This window comes from Gymnodraco acuticeps, unplaced genomic scaffold (assembly GCF_902827175.1).
Source record: "Gymnodraco acuticeps unplaced genomic scaffold, fGymAcu1.1, whole genome shotgun sequence".
NCBI classification, from domain to species: Eukaryota; Metazoa; Chordata; class Actinopteri; order Perciformes; family Bathydraconidae; genus Gymnodraco; species Gymnodraco acuticeps.
This window is the reverse complement of record NW_022990334.1, coordinates 379,259-404,393: the sequence shown is the minus strand read 5'-3', so window position 1 is coordinate 404,393 and position 25,135 is coordinate 379,259. Positions and strand designations below refer to the sequence as shown.

Below are 25,135 nucleotides of genomic sequence, written 5' to 3'. Positions count from 1 at the left end.
GTTAATAGGTTGCTGCCACCCATGCGCCAGAGGTGACAGGCTCGTGCACTAAAACAGTTTTTTGTAACAGAGTATTATTACTGCGCATCTGAGTCTGGTATCAGGAATCTGTGGCAACAATTCAAAACATGCCATAAAACATGTTTATGTAAGCTTGTGTTACTGAAATTACATTCAGGAATCAGGATGCATTTAAAACGTGAAAGCCAGACGCTGAGTGTGCAGGTTGAAAACAAGACATCATGTTATTGTTAGCTTGTAGGGTAGCCAGGTGTTGTGTAGCCAATTCTGCACGTGTCATGCTGGTTCAAATAAGTTGTGTTTAATATTTAATTTGTCGAGTATGAAAGTCTTTATGTAGAAAGTCTATGATGAAATATATGACACCGTTTTTGTATCCGGTCTACTAACATAAATGTAAAATCAAAGGCTAGTGTATTAGGTGGAAAACATGCCATGTTGTTTACGGTTAGCTAGCACAGCTTATGCTACAAATGTTGAACGTCTCATGCTGTGATTTTTTTGTATTAAACCTATGGTGTATGAAACTAAATAGTAGGCCTACAGTTCAGCCTTCACAGCTGTATCTCTAAATGGGCTACTTCTAAATTGAAATGTAAAGCTTAGCCTACCATAGTTTGTTTGCCCTGTATTAGCATTTGGCTCTAATGGGTTTTGATTCAGACTTTGTATTTGATTATTCATGTTGCCTAAATCCTCCGCTGGTGGTAAACTGCGGGGGAAAGCACATTCATTAATGTGAACAAAGCTGCACCGCTGTGCTTTGTGTCTGTGCTGCGAGCTGTGGGGCGGGTCGGAGGCTGCGAGACATCTGCCGCTGCCTCCAACCTCCCCGGCAATTACAGCCTGTGTTCCGCAGAGAAACACACAGCGAGACGAGACACAACAGGTGAATAAGGTGTATTGTTTTACTAATACTGTAGATAACACCAGGAAACCTTTAAGCCAATTATTGCTTTCATTTCAAGTTTTCTATATTGTATGCTTAAATATGCAAATGAGTAGCCTAGTATTCAGATACTTTACCTATAGAGAAGGCTGCTAGTCCACACTGGAAAACTCTGCTACAAGTAAAAGTCCGTATATAAAAATCTAACTTATGTAAAAGTACTTAGTAACATGTATTTAAAGTATTACATGTACAAGTAGCCTACCTAATGCGGAATAATCGAAAAATAAACACAAACAAACCTGAAAATGTAAAATGATTCAAAATAAATGACTACTATCTCAATCTTTCAAAAAAGCTATTCTTAAATCAACTAACTGTTGGCTAGTTTAATTTATAACATCTTATTTTATAAACTCAAACATTTTAATGAACATTTAAAGTAACAATACATCGTTATGATGTAGAATATTTGACAAAAATGATAGTGGTGTTGATGTATAAATTGTAAGGAAAATAAACTACTCAAGTACAAGTACATTCATTTGGCACTTAGGTACCATACTGGAGTAAATGTACATTCCACCGTTGCAATTGAGGCTTGGTCTTAAATTAAATAATTTGTATAGATGACAGTTAAAGCCTCTCATAAGTATTCTTACTTATGAAGATCTCTTACTTGTGAAGATAACCTAAATGTAAGAAAATGAACAGGAGTAGGCTATTAATGATGTATAACCCAACCCTTCTGTAAAAACCTTTAGAATGTAGATGAAGAAACAGGAGAGTCTGATGTATGCAAGTGATACTGAAATGGAGATTTATCTCAGAATGAGAGAAACAAAATATGACTGACATATAAAACACATATCAACTAAGTGCAGTAAAATGAACCCCTTAATATGTGTTTTGGTGGTTTTCTTCCTGCTTGTCTGAAAGAAGACATGTTATGGAAGCAAAATAGCCAACACTCAAAGTTGACGAGTGCAATCAATTTAAAACTAGGTTATGACATTTCATGAAAAAAACGTTTATTAGCAACAAGGGAAAGTCACTGTAATAACAAATGAATGACAAGACACAAGCAGAATTTACCCAACCTTATGTTGAATCTTTTACATTATACCATGACTAAGCCATCTGTGTGTGTTTGCAGTGTGTTTGCAGTGTGTGAGCATGCAGCTGAGTCACGTGGTCAGACTTTGCCGACAGCCATGCCCTGCGCTTTCTGAAACTCCTGCTGTAAACCAGACAAGAGTTCTCGATGCTGGTCAGATTTCTTTTCCAGGTCTTTCAGGAGTGTTTCGTACCTTTGACTGTTAGACGACAAAAGAGAAAGAAAATATACATCTGTTACCAAAAATATCACACCCAATTGAATCACATTTGACCATATTTGTGTACACTGAGTATTTCATCACAAGATATGATGCACACCTTTCTGTATTTAAAATGTTTTCACTCCATTCCTTAGTAGGGATATTTCTATTTCGGATAATAATATTTTGACATTATCAATAGACACTATCACATACACAGGAGAACTAGTATTATTTATAGTAGACATTTGTTTTGGTCATAAGAGAAAATGTTCCCCCCCAAAAGATGACAATGAAATACACTGTAAGCGGAAAGCAAGACAAATAAATACTCAAGAGAGAGAAAGAAACTTGTCATACCTAAACTTTTTACACAGAACAGCCATTCATTAAATTGAAAAACAAACTTCACATTTAAAATTCCTTGTAAAAGCAATGGGTATTAGAAATTGTGGAATCCTAACGTGATCATTTATGCCCCGGCCACACGAGGACGAAAACGGCCGTTTGCGTTACTGTTTAGTGTCATATAGACCATTCGGCCATACGAGGACGACCGAATACGGCACTAAACGACTGAGGAAACGATAACGGGTCCCAAGGTGGATAGAACGGCATACGCAACGCTCTGGGGGGTCAAACAGCTCCGTGTGTGCGCCCTATACGATCATTTTCTGATAATGATTGCGCAATAGCAATAGCCCCGCCTCTGCTGCTCACCCCCGCGTCAAAGTAAACTGCACACTGAATTCAGATTATTTATCTTTCTCTCGATATGGACATAAACGCGAGTGAAGTCTAATCTGACAGGACGGAGACACCTCTCAAACTACCTAAACTAGTTATAAATATGTTTATTTTTACTGTCGGCCGGGTCACTCATTACTGGATCAGCTGCTGCATGAGACAGACACTGGCGCTGTCCGAAGAGAGGGTGGAAAAAGAGAGGCTCCGTGTATTTTTATTATTATATTATATAGAGTCGTTATTCATTTGTTTTAAAGCTCAATAAATAACAAAGAAGACCTTTGACCGGCACTTTTATAATTTTGTCGGAAGGTTTAAACTTTAATACACATTGACTGGCGAAAAACTCTGCCCGGTTCCCTCGGCCCCCACCGCAGAGAATAAACAGAAGGGCAACCATGACAACCATGCTTCTTCGCTGCTTTTGTGGAGGAAGTTACAGCGCCACGTACAGGCTCCTGCATATGTACTGCAGCTTCTCCAGCGGTTGGAGCTAAACGGAGCGGTCTCGTGTGGGCAGACACTATCCGGATAACTATTGCGTGTGGACGGAAGCTTGTTTGCGATTGCGTTTGCGTTAATCCTATGCGTTTAGCCGTTTTCGTCCTCGTGTGGCCGGGGTCTAAGTTGATTTAACTATCCTCTCAAGTTGCTTTCTCTTTTAGGGCACAATGAGCAATCAACGACTTACACATAGTTCTCCTGATTCCCAGGGACAGAAGGATGTTGGAGTGATTATCATCCCACCATTCAAACTCATTACTGCCCTCTACATGTGAGTGAGCAAAACGACAGCTAAGCTATGCACCAATATAGAGGTTCTCAGATGCCTATTCACATTTTAGGTTATTGGAGAAGAGGGTGTAATATAATAATTTAAAAAACATTGTGGTATTAACTTACACAAGAAGCTGTTGTAAATATATTAAAGCTGAAGATATTAGGACAAAGCATTTTACGTTTCTGAGTGTGAATACTTTTGGAGAAGTAACGTCATTCTTATAATTGATATTATCAAAAGAAATGCGGAAATATTTACCCTTTACGCTGAATGACAATTATGTGTTAATATCACTGTGTGTACCACGCCATGATATACAAGTTTAGTGTTCAAGTTGTAGTTTTTGCTCTAATACATGATGGACTACACAAGCAGTCTATGAGGTCATACTTTATAGACTAGTATGACCTTATACTTACCTGCTTAAAAGGCATGGTAAGAACCTAATGACTCAAAGCTGCAGTTTATGTGCCCATCGCATCAAGGCTTTAAACCGTTCTGCCATTTAATGTTGTTATGGGTCAGCCATAATTTAAACAAATAATAAATGTGTAGTTCAAGATTTGAGAAATTGCTGCTCAATGCTATTTTAAATTTGATCAGAGATAACCATCATTTTGTAATGAGCCCTAATTAAATGTGTGTTCCATAGAAAATCTTTCATCTTCAGGGGCGGCGCCAGGGGGTAGTCTAACAATTGGCATAGCAACGGCTTAGCAACCCCACTGTTTTGTTATGAAAATGTATCTATATATATTTATACACATTCTCGCGAGATCTATCAGGGGTCGTTGTAAGTTAAAGCGCAAACTGTTAGTTGGCCAATGTTGTTATAATTCTCAGTATGTGAACACAGATCGAAAATGGAAAGATTTCTCACAAGTCAGCGTAAACGACCGCAATCTTTGTTGCAATCAGGGTTGTCCAGTCGGACCCTGCTATCCGTGTGTGTGTGTGTGTGTGTGTGTGTGTGTCAGGGTTCTTACACCTTTTCCAAAGTCAAATTCAAGCACTTTTCAAGCATTTTCAAGGTGCATTTTCCAGCTTTTCAAGCATCTTACAGCTGTTGTAAATTACATATTTATATACACATACTCAAATGATTATTTCCCTACCTCACATTAAATCAGATGTTCTTTATGCTATAAACAACCAAATGTGTGTTTCGTGATAGCCTTCTACACGAGGATGACCAATTAAAGAAAATAAAACTAAGTTTAATATTTCAAAATGAGTGACCTGTACGTAGACTAGGCCTCCCATATAACCTGTCTGAGCCAATATAAAACAATCAGCCAAATAACTTTTCAATACATTATTGATTACTATTTTTGAGGTACTTTTAGGTTGGAAGTGAACATAAGTCAGAGGTACATGGTGTACTTCTACTCCACTACAGTTCAGAGGTACATGGTGTACTTCTACTCCACTACAGTTCAGAGGTACATGGTGTACTTTTCCTCCACTATATGTATTTAATACCTTTAGTTACTTTACAGATCTGGATGAATGATGTGAAATATAATCAAGTGTTGAATCAGACTTTAGTTCCACCTGGAGTAAATCCACAAGCTACCCTGCAGTATACAAAGTCATTCAAACTAGCTGCACCTTTACCAGCTTTGAGAACACTTTCATGATCAATCATTATAAAACATATCATATATATTATTCTGAAATAAACCAATCTGCACAACGACTACTTTTACTGTCTTTAACTATATCTTGATGAGAATACTTTTCTACTTTTACTTGAGGAACATTTTGAATGCAGGACTTTTACTGTAACAGAGTATTCCTACACTCTGGTACTTCTACTTTTACTCAAGTACAAGATCTGAGTACTTCAACTTTTACTCAAGTACAAGACCTGAGTACTTCTACTTTTACTCAAGTACAAGATCTGAGTACTTCTACTTTTACTCAAGTACAAGATCTGAGTACTTCTACTTTTACTACAAGATCTGAGTACTTCAACTTTTACTCAAGTACAAGATCTGAGTACTTCAACTTTTACTCAAGTACAAGACCTGAGTACTTCTACTTTTACTCAAGTACAAGATCTGAGTACTTCTACTTTTACTCAAGTACAAGACCTGAGTACTTCTACTTTTACTCAAGTACAAGATCTGAGTACTTCTACTTTTACTACAAGATCTGAGTACTTCAACTTTTACTCAAGTACAAGATCTGAGTACTTCAACTTTTACTCAAGTACAAGACCTGAGTACTTCTACTTTTACTCAAGTACAAGATCTGAGTACTTCTACTTTTACTACAAGATCTGAGTACTTCAACTTTTACTCAAGTACAAGATCTGAGTACTTCAACTTTTACTCAAGTACAAGACCTGAGTACTTCTACTTTTACTCAAGTACAAGATCTGAGTACTTCTACTTTTACTCAAGTACAAGACCTGAGTACTTCTACTTTTACTCAAGTACAAGATCTGAGTACTTCTACTTTTACTACAAAATCTGAGTACTTCAACTTTTACTCAAGTACAAGATCTGAGTACTTCAACTTTTACTCAAGTACAAGACCTGAGTACTTCTACTTTTACTCAAGTACAAGATCTGAGTACTTCTACTTTTACTACAAGATCTGAGTACTTCAACTTTTACTCAAGTACAAGACCTGAGTACTTCTACTTTTACTCAAGTACAAGATCTGAGTACTTCTACTTTTACTCAAGTACAAGATCTGAGTACTTCTACTTTCACTACAAGATCTGAGTACTTGTACTTTTACTCAAGTACAATACCTGAGTACTTATTCCACCTCTAGTAGTGTATTAGCCTGAATTGTAGCCACAAAATCACGCAGAGCTGCATAAAAATAGACTTACAATGGTAACAAGTGGAAAATAATATGTACAAATGTGTACAATGATTTGTAGGTAATGCTACTCAAGACACCTGACTTATACATCTTCAAAGGAAGACTGTGTTCATTCTACAATTACATGGGATTAAAGCAAAATGTAGTTTTACTTGTATAATACTTCAATTTTATATAAAAGACAGTTTGTTTTCATGTTTTCAAATAAACAAAGTATTGGCTTTCAGAATATTAAACTTGTTTTGACAAATGTAGATGATAAATACAACTTTGAAGCTTCGGCATAATTACAAGCAGAGAACGGACTAATGTAACGTCACAGCAAGCAACAGCCGGTGTTTCTTGTGAGTGTTTCCCCGTAACACAAACGCAAAAATACACAAACACACTTGCGAGCTTCCCCCAGACCAGTAATACAAACGAAAATGTGTCTTCGGGTCAATGTGACTGATTTCGATAGAGCAAGTCACATTTGGTTTAGGCACGAAACATACTACCAGTAGAAATACATTGCTTTCAAAATCGCTCTGTGTCGAATCAATAGATTATATTTCGTGACTATAACACGAAATGCCGTGAGAGCTTCATCCTCTGAACACCACAGGATGGCGACTGTAACGCACATAACATAGGTACGCTCATCTGAAATGATTGTCCCCTGCAATTATTATTATCCCTCAATCGAGTTTGCTAATCAGCTTGCTAACGTTAGCTTAAACAAACGTAACATGCAACGTTAGCCTAATCTAAAATGCTCTTCTACGGCATACCTTTCATGTGGCTCGTCAGCGCAGACTCTCCCATCTTTATGTTGCAAACTTTGCAGGAGGCTACTCGTGGGCTTGACCCTCGTCTTAGCCATGGCTTGTATTTATCTTCTGCTAGCCAACGCTCGTTGAAACTGCAACCTCCTGGCACACTGTCATCTATCACTCTCATCAGAATGCCCAGGTCACACGTAACACAAACACTTGCAGGTCGCGCGCATAGCGCGGGAAGGCCGCAGCGGAGCTGTTTTATGTAGAAGCGAAGCAATTATTTTAATCTAAAAAGCGAACTATTCAGTCATACAGCAATTTATTGTACAAGTAAAGCATTTACATTTTCAAGCACTTTATCTCAATTTGAAGCACCATTCCCATAATTCAAGCACTTTCCCAACCTTGAAAACACCACGTCAAATTTCAAGCATTTTCAAGGATTTCAAGCACCCGTACGAACCCTGGTGTGTGTGTGTGTGTGTCTGTTTGCGGTGTGGTGATGAGGTTAAATGCCACAGCATGCCAGTTGAAACAGTGAACGATCGCTATTGTGTACTTGTACGCTTAGGGTGTAATGGTATTACACAAAAATATTGTAGGAGTACAGAAACAGTGTTCAAATTCTGCTTTTACAAACTTATTTTGGTTGTGCTTACCTGGCAAAGTAATGTTATAAGTGTCAAAGGAATGTTTTTAATGTAAATATTAAGGATAATATTGTAGCGTGTCCAAGTTAATAGTTATGCCAGTTATCAGATGTGCAGTTTAGTACGTTTGTAAAGTTATTTAGGCAATGTTGTTAGTGGGAGTTAGGGAGAGACCGCCCCTTCCAGGTGTGTGTGTGTGTGCGTTTTCCGGTGTGTGTGGAGGCAGTACGAGACGCTAGGAGTTGTGTTCGAGTGTGGGGAAAAGTCATAATGAGTGTTATACTATTGATTGGTTCTGTAAGGCGTGGCTGTGGCCGTCAATACCGGAAAATAAAGAGAACGTTTTCGACATTGAAGGCTTGAGTGATCTGTGATTTTGAATAGCGGTGAACGCTAGCTCGTGCTTGGCCCACTGGTATTGTTTGTTTATTTATTTATTTTGAAAATTAACTAGCAACGCTGTGCTGACATATAGCAAATGCTAAGCTACTGCAGCAAAAAAATCCTAGCGCCGCCCATGAACATCTTCCAATCCTTTTTACCATAGCATGGTCAACACACAGATTGAGGATTGAGAAATGAAGCTTCTTCCTTTCAGGGCCGGAGGTTAGTCTCAAAGTGTAGAACAAAGCGGTATGAAAATAGCTTTGTTCCACATAAATGAACAAGTTGTGGCAGTATCAGACAGATTCTTTGGTAGCAATGCCTATTTATTTATTAACCCTCAGGATTGCCCATGTTTGTACTAGTGGTTTTTATTTTTGTATGTTTTTAGATGTGACGGAGCAGGGGGTCTGTGTTGTTTTAGAATGTATGTCATAATGCATCATTTATCTTTTATCTACAAACCAAATCCACCTACCAGTATAAATAAATAACCTGAACCTGAGGGTATCTAAGTAATTTGAATAATTACCCCCCCCCCCTTCAACCAAAATCACACTGAACGTAAAAAAAATCTACTTTCTTACTGTTCTGGTTCAAAGATTCAAAGGTTCTATTGTCATAAGCACAATAGCTACAGTGTAGTTATGGCAATGTAAATCGTAAGTCCGGCTACAACATAAATATATATGACAATAAAAAATAGTGCAAGGAAAACACAATAGAAACAAGATAATACACAAGAATGTTGCAAGTGACAAATATGCAAGTAAATACGTAACCAGTAAAGTATATACATGCAACATAGAATAGACCTATGCAGAACGTAAATAATATAAAGTGAAGGACTCACATTTCTCCGTTGATGTACTCCAGTCTTTTTGTGACAGTAGCTTTGGCCTCATCCAGGTCTTGCTTCACTAATACTGGGCCAATAAGCTTATACACTGTGTTTGTTGTGTCCAGCAGATCAAGCTCCTGGAAAGGAAAAGAGAGGGAAAGATGAGATATGTCATTTTGCAAAATCCAATAGTCAACATTACTGGCAAAATATTCTGACAGTGAATTAATAATCCTGAACAATTTCTTACCTCTTTCACAATGTTGTTCTCTGCGAGCTGCGTCTCCAGCTTCTGTCTGGTTGATACGCTCTTGCTAACATCTAAGCAACAGAAAGTTATTAGTAAATTATGTGAATAATTCACCATACAAAGCTGTGTAAACGTACAGTAAATGTCTAGCAAGTTCATTTAAGTATAGCTAGCTAGCGGTCCTAATATGGCCAGCTAGCTCCCCACAACATGGCATGATGTGAGAAAGCATGCAATGCTAGCATGCTCTTACCTTTCTGCATCTGTGTATATTTTTCTACTTCTACTTTCAGCTTCTTCTGAATGGCCTCTGCCATGTTTGTGTTTGGTCGGTGAAAGTGCTATAGACTGGGTAAATGTATCAAAGAGGAATCGTTTATTAGCTAAATGTGATGTGAGTTGAAAGCTCTGCGTTAGCTAACCGGAAAGGGCTGCGGCTGTTCGTAGAGGATATGAGCCGAATCCCTTCAAAGTAAAAGCCCACACTACTTCAGAGTTGTATGATGACAAACAAATAAGCACACTTTAACACCAGAAATAAGCGAGCGAATATCAAAACCACCCTAAAATGCATATATTTATTGTTCGTGTAATGGAATTTAGTTATCTTCGATTTTATCTAGTGAGGTTATTTGACCCTGTCATGGTTGCTGCTGTTTACGACATCGTTTTACGACGTTGCTTTACGACACTGCACAAAGTTCCTCATCGCTCTGGATCAAGATGGCCTCATCGTTTTGGAAAGGTGTTGTCGGCGTCGGACTCTTTGCCTTAGCTCATGCAGCTTTTTCAGCCGCACAGCGTAAGTCTCCGTGCAGGGACTGGGAACACGACTCTCTGTATCATTTTTTAGAACAAGAGGGCTCCGTTGTCACCGGGTAGGAGTGTATCACTGCCGGATGGGCCTCTCGGGCTAACGGCGAGCTATCTCGATGCTAGCGCAGTTTAGCCCCGTTCATTCGCAGCGGTGAAACACTGAAATCTGCTATTAATGTTAAATACCAACGCCAGTGACAAACGACGTTGAAGGTGACTAACTGTAGCTGAAGAAAAGGAAATCAATGCTTTTATGATTCATTATAAGAATAGCAACTATTGTCTAGGAATTAAATGTATATCCCTATAGTCAATATTGTAATTAATGGTATTGTAAAACCTTTACATGTGTCTTCATATTTCCAAACCGCTTGAGTTGCAAGCTAAATGGGAGAAAAAAATTAAGCCTTTACATAAAGCTGGAAATAGACACCATTTTACAATGTAATTTCTAAAAATGTTTCCTAATTCTACTGACAAAAAATATGCAGTTATTATAGATTTAAAAAAAAGCATTTGATACCATTGATTATTTTAAATTACTCAAAATGTTTAAAGGTGATATAATAAAAGAGGGGTTGTCCTGGATTAGAGTAGAAGCTATCCATGAAACAGGCATGCACTTAATAAGATTAGCATAAATCACCATATGTATGTTAATTATGGAGTACCCCAGGGGTCAGTATTAGGCCCAAAACCGTTCATCTTCTACATAAATGATGTATGTCAAAATGTTATTGCTTTATTAACTAATCAAAATGTTCCTTCTCCTGCCAGACATTAAATATTAATTGAGGTTGTTTATTTACATTTTATTTTAGAGTTGTTTTATGAATAAAAGGTTTCATCTTTAGCTTATCAATCCATCTGAGCTGTATATATTATATATATATGTTTTACTCCCATCAGATCGATCATACATGCGACTCACAGAGAAGGAAGATGAGACACTACCAATTGATGTAAGTTACTCATATTGTCTTAACCTTTGACAACAAACCCCAAAAGTATGTGCTATATCATCGTCTTTGTTCCTGCAGATTGTATTACAGACCTTATTATCGTTTGTGATGACCTGTTACGGTATTGTCAACATTGCTGGAGAGTTCAAAGACATGGATGCCTCCTCAGAGCTCAAAAACAAGTAAGTTGAGTTGCAGCACCATCTCCCATGATAATTAGGTTGTTTGTGTCGTCTGCCATAAGGGAATCGGGCTTAACTGCATTTATAGTAACAGTTTGAATCAATTCCCTGAGATACACAATGAACCTCCCCAAGCGGCTGTTTCTTATTTGGGGCCAATGTGTCTTGAAGGCTAGATGCAACTTCAAATCCATCACTATAGGAATGGTTTTAATCATCTTTAACCATAATGTAAATAGTAAACACTTCAGACAGATTTGGCAAATAATAAAATGTATGCTGTGATGAACTGGACATTTCTTAAACTAAGACACAAAATAGTTAAACTCAATATTTAAAAAACTCTATTTTTCTCTCAAATTCATAAACATGAACATTTTCAAAAAATGGGCCAATAATCCATAATCATTTAGATCTAAAGGGGTTTTGAACTTATATATATATTTTGGCTATCTTAAGCTGTTTTATGAGAGTTAAAACTACATGATGTCATCGTACACAATTGTAGAAATTAGACTCTTAGGAAACAGTCAGTGTGGTGAAGTATACTTGCTTTGTCTAACTTGTGTTTCTAAAATGTGAAATGTATAATTATACATAACCAGGGTAGGATGTTTTTCTTAGATATTAGTATTCTATAAATGCCTATTTTTGAGTCGATTATAGACACAACCCCACATTTTTGTTGCCCCTTTGACTAGTACCTCAATCGCACTTTGAAAAGAGCTATATAAATGTCCTGTTTCAATATTACTATTGTTATTATTCTTATGATTATTTATACCAGCGACTACCTTGATACCTGCCCAAAATAGAGCTTATAATTAACATTCATTGCCTTAAATTTGAAAGATTGATTTCTACTTTGTATCATAGCTTGCCAAGAACACTTGTTGTCAGTTACACGATGATTGCATTGCTCACTGCTCTGAGTTGCACCTGTATTTCATTTGAAAGCAGAACAATATTTGCCCCATGTCAGTCTTTTTACATCTTAATCTTAATTTTTCCAGAACATTTGATACACTGAGGAACCACCCATCCTTTTACCTTTTCAACCACCGGGGTCGGGTGCTCTTCCGCACGCTGGAAGAGGAGCCGTCCTCCGCACGCAACCAAGCGCTCCCAAACCCCTTACGGCTACGCAAGCTGGAGAATTTGCACTGAGACTGGCCTTTCCTGCCTGTAACACCAACAACGTCAGTTAACATTTGTTTTTGTTAGACAGGAGGGGGAGTCCGCCTTCCTCGACTTTAATTTGTTTTTGTACATAAACTAATATGCTGTCCAAACATGCATCTCTGTCCATAAAAGTGGTCACCAACCATACTCAACACTGACTGTGCCAACCCTTCAACTTTTCAAGCCGATTTGTTTGTATATACAGTATGTAATCGCTTTGGAGTCTTAAGATACGGAGACCTCTGCCCCTTTTTGTCCCTTCTGAACTCAAATTGGGATATTGCTGTCCTTTGTATATCCTTTGTATGAGGGGCAAAAAAATGCCTGTTACTGTTTCATTTCAACCGCACCATCAGTCCTCAGCCACCGTCTGGGCCAGCATTTTGTGAACTGAAATGAGTTTTGTTGTATGAACTGGGGCCTTTTGATTCCCTTGATGGTTTCCTGGAAGCATAAAGGCTCATCTTTACTTCCTGTTTGCATTAAAGAGGTTCTGCTTTATGCCACAGGAAATCCACTGAAGGCGAGATGTAAGAGCAGAAGAAAGCGTTAGGCAGCCGTTCCACTGATACTGTGAACACTAATGAGAACTAGAAAGTATAGGTACATTCATTTTGGTGAAGTTTATTTTTCCTTCATTTTACATTTAGTTAAGATTCAACATATGTTTTTAATTTAATAAAAGGCTTACTGATTTTACAAAGCGTCAATGTATTTATTTTGTCTTACATTTCATATTCGCAGGCTGGAGTATTGCTTTGGCCTGACAAAAGGGATGAAATCTATGCTGTAAAAAATAGAAAACGGCGAGATGCCGTTTGCTCTCTTCTTGACAAATAATAATGTAATAAATGCAATTTTATCACAGATTAAAGTCCTTCGCCAATAGAAGTGGACATTGTTAGTGTAACAATGAAGATTCAAAGATTTTCCAATGACCTTGTTGCTTGACTGCTGCATCAGAAGAACAAAAATGTCCACCTGATCCCGTTTTCATGTCGGCCTCTAGGTGGCAGCAGAAGCTGAGTTTTTGTCTGGGTTACAAAGTCAATTATTTGTTATATTTCTACAACAGGTGTTTTATGTCAATCAATCAATCAATCAATGTTTATTTATATAGCCCAATATCACAAATGTTACATTTGTCTCAGTGGACTTTACAGTTTGTACAGAATATCAGTATGACAATACGACACCCTCTGTCCTTAGACCCTCACATCGTACAAGGAAAAACTTCCGGAGAAAACCCACAGTTTAAAGGGAAAATGGGAGAAACCTCAGGGAGAGCAACAGAGGAGGGATCCCTCTCCCAGGACGGACAGACGTGCAATAGATGCCGTGTGTAAATTGAAAAGATAATACATTTGCAACATAGGTAGTCCAAATGTTTGGAAATGCATGTGTGTATAATAGGAAGATGAATCCACGAGGATATCCATCCAGGACCTATGATCCAGGACCACAGCCACGACTCAAGATCCAGGGCTCGCGATCCAGGACAGAGGAGCGCAGGATCATCCATGTCTCCGGATCCCGGCGTATATAGACACCAAAAAGAAAGAAATGTGGGGAAGCTGGGTTAATCGGAACATGAGAGTACACAGGTATAGACAGAGAGAAGGAAGAAGTAAGATGTCCCCCGACAAACTAAGCCTATATCAGCAAAACTAGGGGCTGAATCTAATCAGCCCTAACTATAAGCTTTATCAAAAAGGAAGGTCTTAAGCGCACTCTTAAAAACGGATAGGGTGTCTGCCGCCCGTCAATGTACCCCTCATTTGCGGTGACTTTAACTCGGTTTAAATAATATAGGAAATTATACGGATCAATCTAATGAAATACAGATGAAACTGTTGCCTTCATTAAAGGACTTATTTTTGTTCTGAATATTGTGGAAAGGCATTTTTGCTTTTGTTTCTTAAATAACAATATAGGAAGAAAAAATGTAAATCTTCAAATCTGTTTCAATTTTTAGATTTGAATCTTTCTGTTCAGCTTCTTTTTTTTCAAAGACTGTATACATTTGTTTTCCTCATAACATGTTATCTTTCAGTCTACTATCATTCAGATACAATAAAACAAGTCACTCTTCTGTTGGACACGTAAGTTACATAGTTTAAAATGATCTAAAGCCCAAAAGGAAAACAAATGTAAGGTTCATGTGTAGAGTTTTACCGAGGAGCGGCTGCGTTCCATTTATGAAACAGACATTTGTTAATAATGCAAGATGTGAAGCTGTTTCTGCATTTTATGCTTTCAGACGAGGTAGAAATAAACAGACACAACAGGAGATACCATTCTATCTGGTTTATTTTTTGTTTTGTAAAAAAAATGGTAGATTCATAAAACTTTTCCGTTTTATATATTTAACAGTTTACAAAATTGGCTTTAAACATTTCATTCAAAATATTTCTTATACTCTGAAATAAACAAATTCACAAAAATAATCTATATTCCTTATGAACATTAAAAAGTAGTGTACATCTGTCGTAAAAACAAAAAGGAGGAGCGCCAACTTGTGTTGATGTAGAAAGCAGGGCGAATTCACCAGCTGTTAAAATTCCCAACAGGTGACTGAGCACTGGGACCGGTTGAATTCTGGGAATCAATGGAGCGTTTGTGGAAGAAATGTGTGGACTCTGTGGGAGAGGTAAACTGAATGGACACCGACAGATGCGTTCACTGACCTCATGTCCTATTGCTGTAATGGCAGGTAATAGGATAGTAATGAGAACACAAAAGTATAGTGTCCAGTGCAAATGCTGATTCATCTTTATACTATTGGCGTTCATCAATTTGAGCCTTGAAACACTAGTGTGTGGAAATTGTGTCAATACAACTGTCAATTTAGTAACAAGCCTATTCATTAGATTAAGGAGTTTTATTTCCGTGTTAATTTAGGTTTGGCGATATGACAAAACATACAATGAATCGGGATATAACATTTTGTATATAACCCACAAAAAATGTGGCCAGCAAATATGTGATATATATCACGATATATCTTGCGAATGCAACATAAAACATAGGCTCATTGATCTGTATCCATATCGCCCACGCTTATCCTGGCGCATATTGGTATCAGCATTTGGTAAAGGTATGTATTTGTTAAAAAAGCATCAGAGTCTTTTCTGCTGATATGACACTGGAGGTATGAGGTGGAGCTGTTAGCCATGATTGCAAAACATTTGATTATTTAGAAAAAAAGGTTGCTTTTTCAGACCAGCTGAAAAAAGGACAGTTTTTTCTAAAAATAACAATAACTGGAATGTACCTGTCCATCCCTTGCTCTGCCATTGGGAGGATCTGACGGCTTATTGCCTGACGGTGTATGTGTGTGTGTGTGTGTGTGTGTGTGTGTGTGTGTGTGTGTGTGTGTGTGTGTGTGTGTGTGTGTGTGTGTGTGTGTGTGTGTGTGTGTGTGTGTGTGTGTGTGTGTGTTGATACAGACAAAAGCCATATGGATGTTTAAGGCATCTGTCAGTCAGTATGAAGAGGATTACACTTTAAGTCTCTCCTCATCCTCAGTGGATCCATTACTCTCAGCACATGTAGAGTGGGAGGGATTCCTATCAACCCCCACCCCGCTGAACCCCCAGTTCCTCAATCTGTCTTCTTGATGCCCAGTCGACAGGGATGTCTCTATTGCTGTGAGTGAAATGGTCAACAAGATAAGAGCTTTATTCCCTTTTTTACTAACAAAGTAAATGTGTCTTCATCACTAACTGCTGCCGTTGTCATTGGGAAGCTCTGGGGGGGGCGCTTGCTTCTGTCCCAGCTCAGCGAGGGACGTCTCCAGCTGCTGGATCAGAACCCGCTTCTTAAACCTGCCAGAGAGGACAAGGGAGTTAGAAAACAAGCAGGAAACAAAGGGAGCACACTTACAAACATACAAAAAGAGGAGATTCATTGAACCTGCTTCAAGGACAATACATATCGCACTGGTACATGTCAAAATGATGAACCTGCTAGTGACAGGATTATTTTGATAATCTAAATGGACAATTTGCCATCTGTAAGTAGATGTCCAATAATGGTTGATGGCTATAGTTTTGCCTCAATAGTCAATTGAGGCAAAACATTCATTTTTTAGTGTTGTATTGAGCAAAATAGCTGATTTCTCCTGCTTGCAGAGCCGTGTTCGTAGTGCCTACATGTACCAGAATGCATAGCATGCAAGTTTCAGATGCCCATCTCTGACAAAAATAGCTGAATATCTGACATAACATCCTATGCCCTAAGCTTGCATTCATTTTGCAATAGAAGTAAACGGAACAAGGAAGTTCTGGGTTGTTTTTCAAGGTTTATTTTTGTATTTACACAATGCATTTATGCATGGCGCTCCCTGGCTACCCAATGAAACCGAAGCTGAAATAGCCTGAATGTCTTACTTGCACCAAACTAAGTCAACAGGAAGCATTCTGCTTTCTAGGGCCATGTAGCGCACACTCAATGTATTGCTTCAATCAACTTCCGTTACCATCAACTCTTATTGGACATCCATATAAAACAGGGGTGTCCAAACCTTTTCCACCGAGGGCCACATACAGAAAGATAAATAAAGGGCTGGGCCACTTATCGAGGTGAGGTATATTTCCTCGTAAGTTAAGTAATAAGTTAGCAGAATGTAGGTAAATTAGGCTCGATACATGAGTATGCTTTAAGATAAAAACAGCCTACATCACAGCTCTCTATGGGGTTTCATTAATCTCGTTGGCAGCTCATCCCTTAAAACCGAAGCCTCAGAGTGATTATAATAAGATTAAATATTAAGGGTCTATTTCAAGATTGTTATGTAAATAAGTTATTGGGCTTTTTAACACATGAATACTACTGTGTAATATATTTGTACATATATATTTAAGAAGTACAATATAAGAAAACCACAATTTTCATTTGTGGGCCATATTTCATTACACTTTTTTAACTTGCTGAGGGCCGATTCAAAATGTAGTTTGGACACCCCTGATATAAAAAGGTGGCAACATTTTTCATTCATCTAATTGACTCTCCCGTATACTACTAATTCTAAAATGAGTTAATGTGTCTTACCTGACGGCCTCTCTGATAGCGTGTTGGATGAAGTACTTCTGAACATCCACTGGTCCTTTCACCTGCTGCAGTAGACCGAGTATTGATTCATGGTCTGAGAAAGAAAAACACAGAGCAGTGAAGAGCTGCCCACTATGACCCCCACGTTATCAGATTACAATAATCTTAATGTAATGCAGCGCTGCTCACACTCACTTCTCCCAGGTTTGCGGACCTCCTTGATGATCTGACTCTTCAGCTCCGCCTGGCTGCCGTCCAGCGGGGCGATGAAGATGGGCTCCAGCGTCTCGGGGTCCGCTTCAGGGTCCTCTTCAGGGTCCTCCATCTGGCTCTGGGGGCTCAGTCGGTCACAGTTGAGTCTCTCCACCTCCTCATCTAGACTGTCTTCCTCTAGTCTGTCCTCTAGTCTGTCCTCTAGTCTGCCCTCTAGTCTGCCCTCTAGTCTGCCCTCTAGTCTGTCCTCTAGTCTGTCCTCTAGTCTGTCCTCTAGTCTGTCCTCTAGTCTGTCCTCTAGTCTGTCCTCTAGTCTGTCCTCCATCATGTCTACATCCTCCGTCTCGTCTGCTGCCCCCGGCTCCGTCTTCTCCTCGAGGCTCAGTGGAGACGAAGGGGTCTCAGCTACAGCGTCCACCTCGGCGGGCCAGATCCCCCCCGACTGTGGCTCCCCGTCACCGTTACTCTCAGCGACCAACATGTTGTTGTCATCCTCTCCTACAGGGGGTAACACATGTGTGAGTGGTGCAGGAATGAGTTCTGAAACTAGGGAATGAGCTAGCATTTTGGCCCTTCCAGTCCATTGTCTTGAAGTCAATGTTTTTTGATTATCTTTGGATAAAAATAAGGTCTGTGGTTAACACAAGCTTACAAAATTGCCACGTTTTGTTGGAGACAACATGAAGCTCCTATGAGTCATGATAATGCTAACGAGTGGCTAAATGAAACCACTAAACGTAATCACGCCGAACATTAGCCACCTTTAGCTTAGCGGTGGTAATGCTATTTCATGTGACATGATGTAGCTTGCTTATAGCGTTATAGCTGTAGCGTTAGCTTTTTCCTTCTAGTGATTGGATTTAAGCTTCAACTTTTATACAAGTGGTGTTAATATGTGGAGATTATCCTGCTGAACAAAAAGTGTAAGTATCATTAATGTGAGTTTGCTATAAAGTATGTTTTCTTCAATAATCTAAAATCCCATTGTTTTTTGTCGCGGGAGCCCTTGCGATGCTTACTTTCGGGTCTAAAATATAGTCTCATGTACATCTCACCTTTGTGCAGTGGGATGGGTTTTATGAGGTTCTGCTGCCCTTGAACAGCAGCAGGACTCTTCCCTGCCGGCACATGGTTGTTGTTCACTGGTGGAGTTTGCGGTCGCCGCAGTAACGGGGACATGCTCCGCCTCCTCTTCATCGTCGTACTCGAGTTGGAATCGTTGGAATTTCCTCTTTTCTTGCTTTGAGGGCCCGCAACAAACTCATCTGCCTCGTCGATCATCATCCCCTGGGATAAACATGCAGGAAAACAAACAAAAAAGTAAGAAGGGATTAAATATTTAATGAATATGCACCTTATGGTAAGAAGGTTGAGGCAGTATTTTGCAGTGATGTATTTGTACCTTCTTGTCCTGCTTGAAAGGATTCCCGAATGTGTGCAGACGCTTAGGTTGGTCGGGGTCGATCTCTCTCAGAGGAGACGGCATCATTTTGAGATACTCCTGATAGTTTCCCATCTGAGCCACCGGGATACTGTGCAGATAGTCTGACAACCACAGGAAGTATTATTAGTACTAACTTAGTACTGTATATGCGGTATTTGTAAATTGGGGTTAATATCATTTCAATTGACGAAGCAACTGCATTGCAAAGCCGCCTATGAATATTTTAAGATTTTTAATTCATTGTAGGATTGTACACTTTATCACAAGAAAATTATGAAACAAACACCATTTATTTACAATTGTGGAGAAATTTGACCAACATTTTCAGATATATAAAATATTTCATTGCTGCAAATAAGAATCAAAACATGATTGCAGTTGGTTTCACAATATACATCTGTTAATGCATTCAGTAATTATTTAAAAGATGAGCCTATAACCAGCTATTTGAGGATTCTTGATTGCAATGTCCCAAAAAACGATTCCCTCTGCTTATGTGTTAGCATTTTTCAGACTTTAAAATATTTTATTTCAAACCAGATAAGGCCATGTATTTAGGTTGATAAATTCAATGCATTTTAAGATTTGTAATTATCGTTGGGAACCCTGCTTTCCAGTGTGATTACCTTCGTCTTGCCCTCGGATCAGTTTTTGCGACGTCCGCAGCAAGTTGGAGCGCATCCTCGTGAGTTGATCCAGAAGATTCCGCCTCGGGATGTCGTACGCATTTCGATAAGCTTGAGGTTTGAGATCCTGTGAACACATCAGCATATCTCGTCAGAAAAAAACCTCCAGTAAACACTGGACTTGCCCCCCAACACTAAGTGGTGCATTTAAAAAACCCTACCTTGTTGAGCAGGGCGATCTGGAAGCCAGCGAACTCTTTGAAGTTCATGTCGGCCAGGCGCAGCGGGCCCTCCCCGGTGATGCCCTGCAGCAGCTGCTGGAAGTCCCGCCGGTGGGCCAGAGAGAGCGTGGTGGAGTGGTTCTTCACCTTGATGCCCGTTTCCTGGGGAGCCTTCTTCCCCACAGACACGATGAGACGATCTGATTCCATCTTTGCCTTTGGACCAACAAAACAGGAACATTTCTTAGAGCAGGAACACACCAAAGCATGCTGGGGTTCACCTTCCTATGTTGATTCTTCTTCATGGATTATCTGTACCTTATTGATCCCAAACTGGGAAATTCATTTTGTAAAAGCAGCAGCTGGTTAACATGGGATTGCACATGTTTAGTGCTGCACATTTTGGAAGAAATAGCTATCTGCGTTTATTTTTTACTGCCTTTGCAATTGTGCTATAATTCATGATATTGGAGGGATTGATCATATTGCATCATTATTCTGATCATCATTGAAAAATATATGAAAATGATCGTGGTGTGATTTTTTAAGAGGGTCTGTACCGAAAAAGATATGGGTTAATTCTGTAGAATACAATTTGTTACAATATTTCCTACAAAATGTTATTTTAACTGTTAGCATTTAACAATTTAAAGTTAAAATTGCGATTTCGATAACATTTTGATTACTCGTGTAGCCCTAAATTTGTTAAAAATAAAATAAATAGTAAGTATATACATTTCCACCTTAGAAAGATATATATATATATATATAGAATACAACATAATAGACCAAGCTACTACTAATAAAATATGACCATAGGATACTTTATTTATTATATATAAATACTTTATGTATAAACTAGTAGTTAAACTTCCAATTTTAATATTTACACATGTATTTATATACTATACATAATGAACAACTCAAAGTGTGTACCTGCTGGCTGAGCTTCTTCAGGTAAGAGATGACACTGTAACTCAGGCCGCAGTCCATAGTGTCTGCAATGAGATTAGGGGCACCCATCATCCTCAGCGCCTTCTTTAAGGGCTGTCAGAAGATAGCAAGAGGACATTATGGTTAGTTAGAACAATACAAATCCATGCAGTGCACTGTTACTGAAGGCAGTGTAGGTGGTTTACCAAGAGGAAGTATGGAGGCATTGTCTTCAGGTACATCTCGAACGACTGTCTCCACTTCAGGTTTGGTTTTAGTTTGTGCACTTTGAATAAATCATCTGGAAGGAGACACAAAGGAGGAGTCAGCCATCCACCTGCACATCCTGCTGCTGTACATTCATCAGCTCAAAACACTCACTACCATTACTCCGAAAATAATATTACACAACCTTATGTTAATTGTTGCTTCTAATTTTTCTAATCCTAATTTCTTGAATAAAAACAGACTTTTATGGTTTTTGGTTAAAATAAAAATAAATGATTATAAAGGGCTATAGTCAACTGGAATCTGTACATTGCTTGCATTACATTTATTTTTCTCTTTATTTTAATGTTGTTGGTATGTTAGTATTATTGCAGCCCCTGTGCATTGCTTTGTATGTGACATCCCCCCTTCTTTTTTTGATATGTTAAAGAAAAGTATTTTTATCATAAAGTGAGTTGTTATTTTACCATAAAACTCTTTTGACAGTTTGATAACTCACAAGAGGGCAAATGTTTTTATAAGCTATGCACATTATTATTTAGGAATAATAATTTATGAGTGTAGCTGTTGTTAGACTATATATGTTAGTGTTTATAGCTAAAGATGAGTGTGTTAAAAAGGTTTCAGATGAAGAAATGACCCAGAAAGAAATGTCTAAATGTAAAATAAGCTCAGACCTAGTGACCTAGAAGTTTTGAGGCCACTTTAGAGGAGCTGTTTGCGGCCGTGTGTCTTACCGAGCAGGGGGAGCAGCACGGGGTAGTTGAACGGCATGACGAACAGGTTGACACAGGTGAGAGTGGTGCTGGCTTTGAGGTAGCCGAAAGGCTGTCCCATCTCACTGGGCTTCCCGCTGCTGCTAACAAACACCTGAGGAGACAAAGGAAAATATGAAATACCGTTTTTGTTATTGGGTTTTCTATATTTAACTTGTCCAAACTTCGTAAGTAGAACTGTAACGATTTGTAGGCTGATTAACTAGAGGATTGACAGATAATAGCCACCAACTATTTAGATAAACAATTCATTATTAAAGTAATTTTTCATGCAAAAATGGCAGAAAATTATGTTTTCAGCCTCTGAAATAGAGATTGCCTGCTTTTATCTGTTATATCATATTAAACTGAATGTGTTTGGGAAAAAAAACACATTTAAAGACAACAAGCTAAGATGGACATTTTTCACTATTTTGTATTTTTTACATTTTGTAGACCAAGTTAACTAAAAAGAAAAAATGCATATAAATCAATTATTAAAGTAATCTGGTATTTGCAGCCCTATCAATAAGTGAGGCTCAATCACTAATTCAAAACTACCAAAAGGTGGAAATATATGATAAATAAAGCGAGAAACCTCATTGTTTCCAGTTTTGAGAAAAGTCCTGACGGCATAAGCGCAGATAGTGGAAAACAAGCTGATTGTTAGTGAGTGTGAACATCTGCCATACCTGCCAGCACATGTGAGGAGACTTCCTCTCCAGGATGAACTGGGTGAGGGGGGAGGGCTCCAGCTCGTACTTGTCAAAGGGAAGCTTGTCGATCACCATGGGCTCGCAGTCCACACAGGAGAACCGCACCACAGGATGGGCAGAGCGGGGGGGCTGCGGGCAGGGGATGGAGTTAATAGAAGAAGTCGTTAAACATAACATCATTATCTGAGGAATGGTTTCCGTGTGGCGTCTTTGTAAAAGCATCAGATAATTAGGATCACAGGATGAGTTTGGACTGATGAGCAAGACACTTGTTTATATTTGCTGAACGAAGACGAAAACGTGCTTTTTTAAATCCCCAATTTTAGCCGTGTTGTTATTTGACATGACATCCCACACAAAGGGTCCGAACACACAAACACACAAACACACACTTAGGGACCTCTCTAGCCACACTCAACACTCGGTCTGATTGGGACTTGAACCAGCAACCCTCCAGTTCCCAAGTCACTACAAACTGAGCTACTGCCGCAAAGTCAGTAAGTTATGACTAATATTAGGCAGAGAGAATAAGAGGACTGATCATTAAGAAAGAAGAACAAATAACGGAGAGAAGAGAACGTTTGTGTAGAACGTATTAACCAGTGGCGAGCCGTCAGGGCCCTCTAGGCCCTTAGTGAGGGCCTAAGATATTCTAAAAAATAATATTTAAAAAAATGTTTTTAAATAGTATTTTTTATATTTTTTTGTTGTTACATTTTTCATTAGTTTTACCAAAATAACTTGATTTAATTGTATTTAAAATAACATTTCCAAAGGAATAAATCCTTCGAATCTGCCTTTTCAGTTTCTGTTGGAATGTGAAGGGTTAAATGCCGTCTCTGCGAGTTATGTGAAGACGGGAGAGCTTGTTGGTCCCTCTCTACATTCACAGAGGGCCAGCTATAGTAACTCAACGAGAGAGTAATGTCAAATGACAGTACAATTGACCAATCATATCTGAAGTTTATGCATGTGTCGAGTGGCGAAGTCACGCCCATCTACTTCCGCCCCATGGGACCTTATTTCTGAAAAAGTATGTATTGAAGTCAACGGGAGAGAAAGATTATCTTTCGATCCCGTTTGAATTGTGCCATGAATTACACATATGATGCTTGTCAATCTTAAAAAATCATTTCCATGTCAAAAAAGTCACAGTTTGTCGTAAAACTGTTGAAATATAAGACTATGAAAAATACGCAACTAGAAAGACTACAAATCCCAGAATCCCGGTCCCGCATGCTGGCTCTCACGGAACCGACTAACTCCCCTTGTGTGTATGTACAGCTCTCAACATGCCCAGACTTGGAGTGATTTTCACCTCTTTTAATACTTTTCAGCTCATTCTGAAAGAAAGAAGTGAAATGTTCCAACGTGACGGCCGTCTTGGTGTGTCCTGCGAGACCAGAGATGTAGTTCATTGAGCGCTTCACACAAACAAATGTGTTACTTCACAGTTTTACGACACATTTAAAAAAAAATGTACTTGCAAAATTATCTTTTAAATTGACAAACATCATATGTGTAATTCGTTGCAAAAATCAAACGGGATCGAAAGATAATCTTTCTCTCCCCATTGACTTCAATACATGATTTTTCCGAAATAAGGTCCCATGGAGGTCCCCCGGAAGGGGAGGGACTTCGCCTCTCTATAAGGTGGTGCAGTGACGTCTGTGTGGTAGAGGGTCGCTGTCATTGATGCGTTTTGCACCCCGGGCCGCTGTTTTGATATTCCGCTGAAGTATACGCTGTGACGCAGAGATGTTCACAAGTCTTTTTTTGCAAGTCCAAGTCAAGTCTCTGGTCACGAGTCCAAGTCAAGTCTCAAGTCTCTAAAAAATAAAAGTATCATGTCTCTTCTGGTTGTAATAAGCCTTCTATTGTCTGCTGCTATCCAGTCTGTTAAGAATACTGCACAGCTATATCTAAGAAATGCAAAGCATTTACTGTATTATTATCACTCCTATATCTATTAGCATACAGTATCAGTACTGATTAGTTGTTTGTTATATGATCACTTTAAACAGGCTATTGCAATGCAATATGAGGAAAAACATCACACTTTAGCTAAATGCAAACAACTTATAAGCAAAACACTTCAGAATCAGAAATCAGTATCACAAATACTTTATTAATCCCCCGCAGGGAAACTGTGTTAAAAGTACTTAAAAGTAAACATTTGTTCTGTGCCATTTGCAACTAAAAAACTATTGCTGCAATATTATCTGAAATATACTGAACTGGTGATATTAAAACATGACCTGTTCCAAAAGAGATATCTACCATTAACACCATTTGCTGGTAAATCATGCAAGTGGCTGGTACTG

At 38.7% G+C, this 25,135-nt stretch overlaps 3 protein-coding genes across 4 annotated transcripts in view; 1 reads left to right on the top strand and 2 right to left on the bottom strand.

The window, feature by feature from the left end:
- Nucleotides 1–1,919: 1,919 nt before the first annotated feature.
- pfdn6 (prefoldin subunit 6) lies at nucleotides 1,920–9,998 on the bottom strand. Its single transcript, XM_034223267.1, has 4 exons — nucleotides 9,735–9,998; nucleotides 9,482–9,552; nucleotides 9,244–9,368; nucleotides 1,920–2,226 (listed from the first exon to the last, which is right to left on the bottom strand). The coding sequence occupies exons 1-4, from the start codon at nucleotides 9,796–9,798 to the stop codon at nucleotides 2,106–2,108; spliced, it is 381 nt and encodes a 126-aa protein (XP_034079158.1). The 5' UTR covers nucleotides 9,799–9,998; the 3' UTR covers nucleotides 1,920–2,105.
- A 79-nt stretch (nucleotides 9,999–10,077) lies between these two features.
- mmgt1 (membrane magnesium transporter 1) lies at nucleotides 10,078–13,322 on the top strand. Its single transcript, XM_034223266.1, has 4 exons — nucleotides 10,078–10,283; nucleotides 11,207–11,259; nucleotides 11,338–11,441; nucleotides 12,455–13,322. The coding sequence occupies exons 1-4, from the start codon at nucleotides 10,205–10,207 to the stop codon at nucleotides 12,606–12,608; spliced, it is 390 nt and encodes a 129-aa protein (XP_034079157.1). The 5' UTR covers nucleotides 10,078–10,204; the 3' UTR covers nucleotides 12,609–13,322.
- A 2,273-nt stretch (nucleotides 13,323–15,595) lies between these two features.
- The window catches only part of ints6l (integrator complex subunit 6 like), a 22,531-nt gene continuing 12,991 nt past the window's right edge, over nucleotides 15,596–25,135 (bottom strand). For both annotated transcript variants that reach the window (XM_034223247.1, XM_034223248.1), the window contains 11 exons: nucleotides 22,788–22,940; nucleotides 22,078–22,210; nucleotides 21,319–21,413; nucleotides 21,116–21,226; nucleotides 20,180–20,395; nucleotides 19,959–20,085; nucleotides 19,291–19,433; nucleotides 18,944–19,175; nucleotides 17,871–18,386; nucleotides 17,676–17,769; nucleotides 15,596–16,450 (listed from right to left, as the gene is read on the bottom strand). In XM_034223247.1, coding sequence (XP_034079138.1) covers nucleotides 16,345–16,450; nucleotides 17,676–17,769; nucleotides 17,871–18,386; nucleotides 18,944–19,175; nucleotides 19,291–19,433; nucleotides 19,959–20,085; nucleotides 20,180–20,395; nucleotides 21,116–21,226; nucleotides 21,319–21,413; nucleotides 22,078–22,210; nucleotides 22,788–22,940 — 1,926 coding nt within the window. In that variant the 3' untranslated portion in view covers nucleotides 15,596–16,344. The remainder of the gene's footprint in view (nucleotides 16,451–17,675; nucleotides 17,770–17,870; nucleotides 18,387–18,943; nucleotides 19,176–19,290; nucleotides 19,434–19,958; nucleotides 20,086–20,179; nucleotides 20,396–21,115; nucleotides 21,227–21,318; nucleotides 21,414–22,077; nucleotides 22,211–22,787; nucleotides 22,941–25,135) is intronic.

What these genes read in the sequence shown, in the direction of transcription:
- pfdn6 (XM_034223267.1), bottom strand. Translation starts at nt 9,798, where the DNA reads ATGGCAGAGGCCATTCAGAAGAAGCTGAAAGTAGAAGTAGAAAAATAT. An exon ending in AGAACAACATTGTGAAAGAG is followed by an intron (nt 9,369 to 9,481) that starts GTAAGAAATTGT and finishes TTTCCTTTCCAG; the next exon opens with GAGCTTGATCTGCTGGACAC. An exon ending in GAGTACATCAACGGAGAAAT is followed by an intron (nt 2,227 to 9,243) that starts GTGAGTCCTTCA and finishes GTCGTCTAACAG; the next exon opens with TCAAAGGTACGAAACACTCC.
- mmgt1 (XM_034223266.1), top strand. Translation starts at nt 10,205, where the DNA reads ATGGCCTCATCGTTTTGGAAAGGTGTTGTCGGCGTCGGACTCTTTGCC. An exon ending in ATGAGACACTACCAATTGAT is followed by an intron (nt 11,260 to 11,337) that starts GTAAGTTACTCA and finishes TTGTTCCTGCAG; the next exon opens with ATTGTATTACAGACCTTATT. An exon ending in TCCTCAGAGCTCAAAAACAA is followed by an intron (nt 11,442 to 12,454) that starts GTAAGTTGAGTT and finishes TAATTTTTCCAG; the next exon opens with AACATTTGATACACTGAGGA.